General features: G+C 44.5%; 1 protein-coding gene across 1 annotated transcript; it reads right to left on the reverse strand.

Moving 5' to 3' along the window:
- Positions 1–63: 63 nt before the first annotated feature.
- LOC310955626 (uncharacterized protein) lies at positions 64–10000 on the reverse strand. Its single transcript, XM_083925559.1, has 7 exons — positions 9881–10000; positions 6802–7136; positions 6539–6603; positions 5814–5971; positions 5123–5638; positions 3062–4551; positions 64–1787 (listed from the first exon to the last, which is right to left on the reverse strand). Exons 2-7 carry the CDS (start codon positions 6868–6870, stop codon positions 1110–1112), a joined length of 2976 nt encoding a protein of 991 aa, XP_083781685.1. The 5' UTR covers positions 6871–7136; positions 9881–10000; the 3' UTR covers positions 64–1109.
- Between the last annotated feature and the right edge of the window lie 1918 nt (positions 10001–11918).

Genomic DNA, 11918 nt, shown 5'->3' on the forward strand with positions numbered 1-11918 from the left:
ATGAGTCAGAAATACCATTAGGTCTATTCCCATACAATTATGAAGCTTTTTTTTTTGGTTTAATCAGAGGCGCTGAGCAAATGCACGGTCCTCACTTTTATGTAAAACGAATCCAGCTAAATTGGTCACATATACACACACTCACCGGCCACTTTATTAGGTGCACCTGGTGCTTAATAAAGTGTCAGTGTGGTCTTCTGCTGCTGTTCCCTATCTGCTAGAAAGTAGGTGGTGTGTTCACAGATGCTCTCCTGCATTCCTCTGTTGGAACCAGTGGATATTTGAGTTACTGTTTCCTTTCTATCAGCTCAAACCAGTCTGGCCATTCTCCTCTGACCTCTGGCCAAAACAAGGCATTTGTGCCCACAGAACTGCTGCTCACTGGATCTTTTCTCTTTTTGGGACCATTCTCTGTAAACCCTAGAGATGGTTGTGTGTGAAAATCCCAGTAGATCAGCAGTTTGTGAAATACTGATCAGCCCGTCTGCCACCAACAACCATGACACGTTCAAAGTCACTTCAATCACCTTTCTTCCCCGTTCTGATGCTCGGTTTGAACTGCAGCACATCATCTTCACCATGTCTTCATGCCTAAATGCATCGAGTTGCTGTCATGTGATTCGCTATTTAGAAATTTGCGTTAACGAGCAGTTGGAAAGGTGCACCTAATAAAGTCGCCGGTGAGTGTAAATGTGTGTAGTAACATTCATTATCTGATGATCCATTAAGTGGGAGATAATCACATGAAGTCATATTGACTTGATCATGTGTTAACGGTCGGCAACAGGAATTCATGATTCATCCTGTGTTCATTTGTGCGTTATATCATGAGCCATGCATTACAGTTATGACACGGTAAATGTCCCCATATACTAAGAACACTCTAATTCTTTCGCAGTTCATCATCTGGAGCAGCTCCACACTTTAAACTTGATTATGTCACACATTTTAACACTCTAGTTTTTGGATTTGGAAGAGACTTGTTCCTGTTTACTAGTATTGTTGGACTCTCTCAGACCATAGGAATAACGCATGAATTTAAAAAAAAAGGGTGTCATTCCCCTTTAAATCCAGAGCTTGTGAAAAAGGAATTAATGTGGTCTGTGTGTTTATGGGACCTTTTCAATCCCACTGTGCTTGTCGTCATTCCTAGCTGCCGTTTGCCCGCTCTCAGTCGAGGCCATGTGGTTGTGGTGCAGAAACAAGATGGAGTCCAAACTTTCCGGTGGAATGTTTGCTCTCTTCCTGTACGTCGCTCTCGCTCCTTCCTGCACAAAGTCCTGTGCAGCGCTACCTGCCACCGCCGGGGCGGCCAGGTAGGCCCGCGCCACTGTTGCCAACAATGGAAACTGCCCAGCCTTCGTCCTCCACCACTGCAGGGGCTCCACTCCCAGCGAAGCCCCCTTGTCGGCTCTGAAGACAGACATCTCCATGTCTATAGACTCCTCCACGGAGCTCTGCCTGCTCTTGGGGGCAGAGCTGAACAGGTCCCCGAGGAGGAACTCCATACCAGAGAGCCCTGCCTGAGAGCCAGAGTCTGCCAACTCGCTCTCGTCAGCCTCCCCTGCATCACTCTCTTCGTCCTCATCTTCATCTACGAGCTCTCTGAAGTTAATTGGGCGGGATTCTTTGAGGCGCTTGCTCCTCCGCAGTAAGTCGCCCTCTGACTCTGGTGACCCAGGCGAGGGACTTCTCTTTCTCTGCATCTTAGCTTGGCTTCTGCTCCTGTCCTCTTTCACAATCCTGACAGCCTCTTTCTTCAGCCAATCAAAAGTGGCTGTCTGCTCCTTAAAGACAATCACAAAAATAAAAAAGATTTCATTAGTTTTACACATTAACATTACTGGGAATGCTGAGGGGAATATTCAAATTACATAGAAGGATTTGGTTTTTTTGGCCTTTATTCTGGATAATAGTACAGAAAGGGGGCCAACATGCAGCAAAGCTAACCCCAGCCGCTGCGGCGAGGACTTTTGACCTCTGAGCCACTGGGCGCCCCACATAGAAGGACAACAGATTGAGAAGGCAGCCTCAAAATTCTTTTATTTAAATTTTATTTTTCTTCCTGGTGTTCAAGCACATTAGCACCAGAAATTGCTGTGGTCACAATTTTTTATTTTATTTCACAGATTGGGGAACCGTCTGTGAGAGCCGTGAAGGAGTAATCCCAGTCCACTTTTTTCAGTATTTCAAGTACAGCACCTTTAATACGTATTTTAAAACTCTGAAAAGAAGCTGACAGATATACAGTCAAAACAAACGGCAGTATGCCTATTAAAACACTGGCTTTAATGAAACGTTTCGGATCAGACGTGCACGTGTGTGGCTATACTTTAAAGTAGTATGTGTGATTCAGGGGACGGGATATTAAACACATCAAACCAAACTAGAAAACTGTAGAGGACTGAAATTCCTGTTTAGATAATAGTAGTCCATCTCACTTATTCTTTGATCGGAGGCGTCTCAAACTTTAAACTGTATTTTTTTTAGGGAAAGTTCTTGTACGGCTGCTTGTGTTGAGCTATTTCACAGCAGCCAGACAGTTCATTTTCCCTAATGTTACATCTCTGTGTGTATGGATTTATATACAGTGTCTGTCAGTACATCTTCTTGTTTATCCCAGTACACATTGCATTATACACTGATATTTATTGTACTACCTGTACAGAAATATATATTATTGTATTACCACAGCTGATATTCTATCAAATTCTGAACAATAAAAAAGAACAGTATTTCAGAATAAATCGAATATTAATCATTTGTTCTCTGATTTTGACCTCCGGTGTGTGTGCGTGTGTGTGTGTGTGTGTGTGTATTTTCTTTTTGTACATACTGTATGAGCGTTGTTGGAGGGAGCGTTAGAACTAAGAATTTGATTGCCAGCAACTGTTTCATATGATATTCATATGATGATTAAAGAACTTGAACATCTAATCTGCGTCTGTTATCATTAGAAACTGCATTTACCATGCGAGAACAGAAAGCTGGGCGTAGCAACTGTAACAGGGCGTAACAAGTGCGTGGTTAGCAGAGAGTTATCTTAAACTTTACGACTCACCTTGTCCTCCATGAAGCCCAGCCCATGGAACTGAGGCTCGAGGGAACATGCCACACACAGAACCTTGTTGACAACAGGGTTCTCGTAACAGCTTGCCAAGTGTCGCCTCATCATCCGTTTCACTTCCTTCAGGGTGGAAGAGGAGTCTCCCGGCCGCGACACGAGGTGGCGGGAGAGCAGGCCGGTGAGGATGGGTTTGATGAGGGACAGACGGGGGAATGCCTCCTTGGCGAGGGTTCGACACGCCACGTCCAGAGGCTTGAGGACCAAACACAGCTCCTCCAGAACCTTCCATTCCAATCGCAAAGCTGTGATGCTGGTCGAGGACGTGTTGGAGGTGGAGTTTGCGTGGCAGCTGCCAGATGAACTGGATTCTGAACCAGTGTCTTCTCTGGACAAGCTCTCGCCTTTAATCTCTTTCATATCGCAGAGACGGCTTTTATGTTTGATGAGCATGCTCAGTAGAGGGTACAGCTTATTCCATGTTGGCCGGCTGTGAGCCCATGACTTCAGCTCTGCCTGTTCCTGTTTGGTCAGGGTGTGCAAAATATGCTGGGCTTGGTGCTGATACGAGCCCTTGTTTTGAGCAGGTGGCGAGAAAAGGTCTGCGAGAATACCCTGGAATTGGCTGAGGGTCTTGGAGATGACAGAGTGTGACATTACTTCCTCAATGCAGCCCTGCACAGCGCTGAAGAAACACGGCACAGATGGTAGACCTTCACTAGAATGGCTGTGCTCTGAGCTGCGTGGCTCCTCGGGCGACACAGGGTCCTCTCTCTCGAGAAATGTTGTTGAGTTGGGGTGAGGAACACTTCCTGCAGCCTCACCACCTCTCTTGCTCTTTATTGGGGCCTGCCTCATCTTGTTCCTTCCCTCGCCTCCCAGCAAGACCAGATTAGGCTGGGAGATTCCCCACTCTTGGGCCATCACTCTCACCTGAGCCTCCACTGCTCGAAGGCTGCAGTCTTTCACCCCACTCTCTGTCAGTCTTTGAGTTGCTAGAGCCAGGTTCTGAAAACTAAAGTTACAGTCTATGTAGTGTGCCCAGAGGGTGAGGTGGCTCTCAGTGCTGCCCTGCCAGTTGTGGAACCAAACATCCACGCTTAAAGTGACAAAGTGAGGCACTTCCCTCCGATGGCTAAGAGGTCGCCCGCGTCTCCTGAACTCAAACCCGATGGGAGCAGTGTAGTCCGATATCTCCTCGTTTTCGCTGCTTCCCGTCTTTCTTCTCAGCAGCTGAGCCAGACCCGTCTTGCCTTTGGTGTGATGTTCTTTCAGGAGGTTCTCGAGCTGACATGGCGAAGGCATGTCCTTGTAGGAGGGCAGGAGGGTGTGGATCAGCTGTTTGAAGCCGCCCCCTTCTACCAGAGCTGGGGGCTGGAGATCCATGATGAGAAAATTGGTGATGGCATTGATCACATGAGTGGACAACACCAGGGGGAGTGTACTGACCAGACCGCTGTTAACCATCACTGGCTGTGAGCGTTGACCTTTTGAGAAAAACAACAAAATCTTTAATCAGCAAATAAGCTTCAACAGTTTGACAACAGCATTTTTACACAGCCTCTTCAAGCTATAGAGCAATCGTGAACTTCGCTAGATACCCGTTTGCAGGTTAAATCCATACATGTTTGTTTGAAGAAGAGTTGACTAAAAAATAATCGCATAAAAATAATAATTAGCCATACTAGATGTGTGGTTTAGAGGCGCACTCTACAGGCGAGTCAGTCAAAGGGGTCAAACTTTACTTCAGACTGAAATGTCTCAACAACTATTGAGTGGATTGCTAAGACATTTGTTGAAGGCATGGTCCCCAGAACATGAATCCTACTGGCTTTGGTGATCTCCTGACTTTTCCTCTAGTGCCTGGCCTGCTGAGCTCATGTTTCATTGGCTCTGGCAGGTACGTCTGGCTCACACTGAGACACATTTTTAGCAGTTTGAGATCTGACAGACCAATCACAACCATTTATTACATGCAGGGTAGGATTAAGACAATTCCTGATAGGAGCGTCATGCTTGAATGTAATTACTGAATGTAACGGACACAGTAAAAGTTACCTAAAGTCAGAAGGCTCCGATCCTTGTTACTGTCGCGTATTCTGATGTGGTGCTTGTTGATCAGATGGTTTTGGAGATCCCCCGCTCCTCCTCCACAGTTCGTACGATCCCCGCACAGCTTACACACCACAGTGCTCCGGTCCAGGGGCCGACCAGTAGGGTCTGGCTCAAACCCAAAAAAGTACCACGGGCTGTTCTCTGTGATGTTTGGGTTACTCAGCAGTTTCTCAGTTCCGGGAATAAAATCGTATTTTTCCATTGAATGAGAGCTAGGGGACGGCAAGGAGATCAGGGAGGAGGAGGTTAAAGCAGAGCCAGAAATCAAGCCTGAATCACTAGCCCCGTCTGGGTTTGACACCGTCGTCACGTCGCTGATGACAAGCATGGGGCTCTGTGATTGGCTGTGGTCTGACCAAAGGGAGGAGCTGCTGGGCTCTGGGAGGGTGACCAACTGGATGTCTTGAAGAAGTCGCAGGACTGTCTCTTTGTCTCCTACTTCACATTTCACATTGTCACCTGTATCACCCCCATAAAAAACAAATGCATAGACTGTTGGCCCATTTCAGCAAGCCGCATTTTTATTTCTAACACTTTCAAAAATTAGTCAAAATTGAATTTAGGTCTATTGTCAGTTGAAAATTAATGTGGAAGTGAAAATTGTATCATTCCATGCTTGAGTGAGTGAACTCACCCATCCCGAGGCCCAGTAAGGTGGCATAGTCCTTGCCAATCCAGACCCTGAGTTCTGATCCCTCTGAGATGGTCTGGGAGACCCTGTAGTAGATGTGGCGGTAGAACTGGAAGATGACCAGGTTGTGTTCCTCCTCATTGCTGGTATATGTTACATACCTGAAACAGAGAAAACATATATAGTACGTAAGGAAGAGCCAATCTTAGTTTATGGTTTACTGTTCCTTGTCTTTTTTTTATTTTTTTTTTATACTTTCTGTATTTATTTAGCTAAGAGTTTAGTTTTGGTTATCTTACACTGTATTTTTTTAATACCGCCCTTGTGTTTTTGTAAGCTGCTGGAAATTCAAATTCCTTGCGGGAGTCATCCGATATAGAGAAGTCTAAGGTCTAAGTGTCTGCTCTAATTTGACTGAATTATTAAAGAAAAAAGAAAAAAAGACAAAAGGAAGAAAGGGAACTACTTTGAGAGAGAAACAGAATCAGAACATATTAACAACAATATATACATGCAATATACTATATATCTGGAAAAACAGAAATATAAAACAATATATACAGTATATATATATATATATATATATATATACAGTGTATATATATATATACAGTGTATATATATATATATATAATGTAAAATTCACAATAGTAATATATACAAAAGTACTGTAATATTTTGCAAAGTAAAATGAACTTTTACTTCTTGAATGAGTAAGAACTGCTCACCTCATCCAGTTAGATTTGCTTTCATCAGAAGCATCGACGTAGACAAAAGCAGCATCATCCCTGATCTGGCGATGGGAGCAAAGTGTATGTCAACTACAGTTAGGACCAAATCTATATAGAAGTCCTGCTGATTATCAGCACAGGTCACAAATCTCAACATGGATTATAGTGGATTTTAAATGTGATTGTGGAACAAAAAGCATTTTTTTCTTTTTTTGCCATAACTTGATCTTAAACTGCCTCGACTTTACCAGATTACTTACAGCCCAGGCGTATTTGAGGTTGGCCGGCATTTGTCCTCTGCATATTTCTCCTACAAATGGACCAAACATCACACCCTTCTGAAGGTGACACTTGGCGTACACTTTGAGCTCACTTCTCAAATGCTCATCGCCAGAAGATCCAAGACCAGAGATCCCAGGCCCAATGTCCCCGCACAAGCAGAGGCAGGAGGGCAGCGACAGCACTGCCCGGGAGGGGCCGCCGTGGAGCCATGGCTCTCCAGGCGGCAGCACAGCGTCTGGGACGTAGTTCTGGTTTGAAGTGGTCTGGAGAAACGGAAAATCTTCAAGAAATTCTTCATGGTTTAAATCCAAACCTGCAGAGGCAAAAAATGTATAAAGTGAAATATGGAGTTAAGGCTGGATGATGTTATCGACATTCCAGAGAAGGACTTTGTTTTCCTGGAGCATGTTTACTGTTCTTTTGGGTAATAAATTAGAGATGAGGCAATTAAGCAACACAGGAAATGGAGACAAGGCCTATGGAGAATGCTACAGCGTTAGAATGTGACTGATACTATAATGTAATCTGTCTAATGTAATACAGCAAGTACACAACATTTAGTTTTTATAGCACAGACAGAAGCTTTGAGTTTGTTTTGATCCATTTTATTTTATTTACCCACCAAGATTGTTTCTCTATAGCATCACATTTAAGCATTCAGACCTTTTTGTTGGTATTTATCCGAGCACTTCACTCAGACTGTAAGTAACATAATAAATCCATTGCAGCAGTGGTGCAGACTGTGTGCACGTGAGTAAACATCTGTTAGGGGTGCCTGCTTATCTGGTGGCAGACCTGCTGGGCCAGCTGAATTGTTCTCTGGCAATATCTCACTCTGTCGCGCACGGCTCCCGAGGGACGGCGTCTGGTGACTTGAGAGGGAGCTTTCAGACCTGTTGTAAAAGTGAAATGTATGTAATTACAGCAGGTGCAATGAGATCAATGTAAATTAAGATGGCAACCATTGAACAATGTCATCCAACCTACCTGTGCACGCTGAGAGGAATAATTTCTCTTCCCTCGGGTCCTGTCAGCAAGTGAAAGGGCGTGCTCCTGATGCAGTGATTGGTATAGATGACTGATGTGCCGGCTTCTTTACACATACGGGTCAACATTGAACCCAGATTATTGACTCCAAGGGGGAATTGGCTGTACCACATTTCATCTGTAATATCCCTTTTAGGCTGCAAGTAAAGAGCTACTGCATTGGACGGGAGCTTGCTGAGGTATTTTAAAAGAGAAGTAATGGGACAGAATTGACTGCCTGGCTTCTCAAACATAGAGCATCGGTCCTTCTCAATATGAGATTTTGTCTCATCAGCGAAGGATAAAGTGCAGTATCTCAGTCCTCTCTCGTCTTTTCTGATTTCAAATGAATCTGGCTTTAGATTCCTGTTGGCCTGCTTCCCTCTGCGGCCAAAATGTACCTGAATATCAAACCACACTTTGTTCAGAAGTCCCCTCGGAGTGCTGGTGTTCATCGCACGTGAGTGTCTGAGGATGCGGATGTCATCAGGAGTGAGTGCCTGGTGGTGTGCCGTTATGTCTCGGCCGGACTTCCGGATTCTCTTGAGCACTCCCATGAATACCTTGTTGGCTGAGGTGAACTCAGCATCTCTCATTAAGCTCACAGGGCGGCTGACGGGAGGCTCTTTAAGGTAGCGGTTGAGCCCAGCTCTCAGTGCAATGTAACTAGAAATGCCATACAGCTCTCCTTTGCCATTTCGTACCGATCCATAAAAGTGTCTAAGCACCCCATTCAGCTCAGTCTTCTCCACTGTAGTCAGGTCCACCTGGAGCCCCTGGGCCTCCAACCAGCCAGTGAAGCAACTCACTGCCCATGTCGTCTGCTTCTTTGTAAGCTTGCTTATTTCACTCCTGCTGTCTTCAAGTTCATCCAGCTCCAAGTCTGATACCATTGCATGTCTAGAATCAGTAGCGTTTACCTCATAGTCTTCCTCTTCATGTGACTCGTCCTCTTCTTTCAGAATGATCTCTTTAGTATCTACATCAGGCTCAAACAAATCCATGTTTTCACGACAGTCCTTCAGGTCTGCCTTCATTATGTTAGCTGTTAGCTCCATCAGCTGTCAGTGGCTTTATATGAAATGTAAAATGAGACGCGTATGTAAACAAAGCGCAGTGATATCACTCAGGTAGTCAGGTTCCGGTGCTATACGGCGGTTATACCACAGTCCTTTATCAGCTTGTATTGAAGAGACGGGTCAGTCGATTTAGAAAAGGCATTTTAAAACGCTAAAGATGGCGGCCCTGACTGGCCAATCATTGCACCAACCGCACAACTGTTGACAGCGGGTCAATAGCAGCGTATCCCTTACCAAATGATATTTGAAATAACAAAATATGCCCAGACGGTACAGCTCATTAGAATGAGCTGCGTTATCTGTTGAAAGGATACCATGGCAACAACGAGGGTGCAAGACTGCCGTAAAACAGACATCTCGCATTGGGTTCGTATCCCCCCTGCGCACGCGTAGACGCACATTTAGACGGTTTCCAGGTTTGTTTTGAATGCATGGCGTTTAACACTAGTGCCGCCAACTGTGACATTAGATAAGCCAGTTCAGATAGTTGTACTTAGAAACCCCGCTGCTCGGTATCACAACGAGGCTCGAGAGTCACCGATTATCTTTATTACACACTCGTTGAATGTGTCTGACGGTGCTGCACTCATAGGCGTGACACACAAAATGAATTCACACCAGTCTGCAAATCTTCTGCTAACGTTAATCATAAACACTTACATACCATACCGCGAGATCTCTGCTACCGCGTGAGTTAGCTCTATAGGTTAACAAAGAGTGTGCAAATACAAGAACAGTAAGGGCCAGGGACTATTTTCTTCACCTTTAACTGCTCCCATTTCAATGCAACTTTATATAACCCCAAACCATGCCCCACTGGGTTTTGTCAGTTTTAAGGGAATTTCGTGATCTAGCAGTGGCACAGGCGGCCAATGCAACAAGACTCATATTTGGTGCACGGTTTAGATTAACAATTTTTGCAGTAAAGGCGTTGAGTTTCATAGTTAATCACCTTGAGAGTCAAATAAGGCTCCAGAGGTCGTGGAAGGGGTGTTCTCGTAAAAATCAGTACGATGTCGACGTCTCAGATGACTTCTTAAATTCGTGGTATTTCCACCTTTTGCAAGTACTATTTTTCGGCATAAACGACAAACTGCCTCGCCAGAGTTCAAAGGTTGTCCCTTTTCATCTGCTTTCAAGCCGAAATACAACCACACGACTGACTTGCTTCTTGGTTTACTGATAAGATCCATGTTTCTGTGGCCCTTCTCTGCTTTTTCTGCAGGCTGTCCGCTCCGCTGGCTGGCTGCAGCACTGCAGCAAGACATAGACTGGATAGAAAGGACACTACGTGGAAAATTACACCAGTATTTTTGTTGTACTATTTTAAATGTAGAACTTTCTGTTTGGGGAAAAAAACATGTGACTCAAATTCATGCCATATCATATCATTTACCCCTGCACAGCTGTGAACACATTTAAATAAAACCTATATTACAATATAAACTATTATTTCTTTGTATTCTATTTTGTGACATGTGTCAATACTAACCCTGTAACAAAAACGGGGGTTTCATTTAAAGCAGAAATAATAAAAAAAAACACCCCAAAAGACAGGATGAGAGGCATTGAAACGGTGGCGCATCTTCTACCTACTCTATTTCTATTCTGTCTACGTCTTTCTCAGTGGACCGACGTCAACAGACTGCGACGGTTCAGGGTTGCCAGGTCTGCACAAACTTGAAATCCAAATTCAGACACATGGCTATTTGTTTTTGGTAATCAAATTGCACACTTGGGAACATGGGCCACGAAATATGAATTGTAACGATAAGGACCTCAAGGTGGCTGCTGCATTTTTTAATTTCATATTGAGGCACTGTCTTCCACAGGGGCCCTGTGTCAAATCTATTTGTAACATCTTTAAGTGTCAGTTGATTGTCCGTGCATGCTGAATATTAGAAATACAAATTTATGTTTAATCAAATCACCACAAACTTATCAAGAAACAGCAAATCTGGGGCTATAAATACACATACTGGTGTTGTTTCTAGGCGAAGATATACTGTAGGTCTAATAAACTGTCATTTGTAGACTATATGGCAGTTTATTACACTCTAACTCTTGGTAACGCTCAGGAACCTCCTTGCAGGTTAATCTGGCCTTGTGTTTGTCGTTTAAAGTCTTCAATCCACTTCCCACTCGAGGGACTAACAAAAGGTTTGCTTCTGGAGGTTACAATGATCTATCAAAACAGACAGCAGGGGTATATGCGTATAAGGGCAGCTGAAGACTGATGGCAAAGTGACATTGAAGTTACATTTTAAACAGCATTCAGTAATGAAATAGAGCTTTAAAACCAAAACATTACAAACAGAACATGAATATGAGTACACAGTATTGGTGTAGTTTTGCAGACTGGTACAGTGCAGAAAAAGCTCTGGGGGAAAAAAAATACAACGTGGGAAGTCTTATAACATCTGCTAGATAGAAGGAGTTTAAACCGACAATGGCATGGGTGTGTGGAGTCCTTGCAGATTCTGATGGCTCAGGTGTTGTAGATGTCCTCCAGGGCTGGGAGCTGTATCCCAATGATCTTCTGTTTTTGGTCCCCTGACATGTGTGTGCGTTGTTCTCGGAGCACCAGCTCGCCATGTTCTGCATCTCCAGATGTGTATGCAGATTCATTGATAGTGGAGATCAGCCCGATGACCCTTGTGTCATTCGCAGATTCAATGATGGTGTTAGTGGCGACTGCAGGAACACTGTCGTGTGTGAGGAGGAAGTAGAGGATGGCGCCTAGTACATAGCCCTGTGGTCTGCCAGTACTCAGAGTGATTGTGGAGGACAGGTGGGGGCCCAGTTTCACTGCTTGAGGATGCTTCAACAGATAATTCAGGATCCAGACCATCTAGGGATGAGCTTAGGCCGAGCTGGTGAAGTTTGAAGGTGAGCTTGGTGGGAATGACAGTGTTGAAAGCTGGGCTGGAGACTACAAATAGCATCCTCACATATGTGTTCTATCTCTCCCGGTGAGTCCGGACAATGTA

The sequence above is a fragment of the Echiichthys vipera genome, assembly GCF_963691815.1.
Source record: "Echiichthys vipera genome assembly, chromosome: 2".
Lineage (NCBI taxonomy): Eukaryota > Metazoa > Chordata > Actinopteri > Perciformes > Trachinidae > Echiichthys > Echiichthys vipera.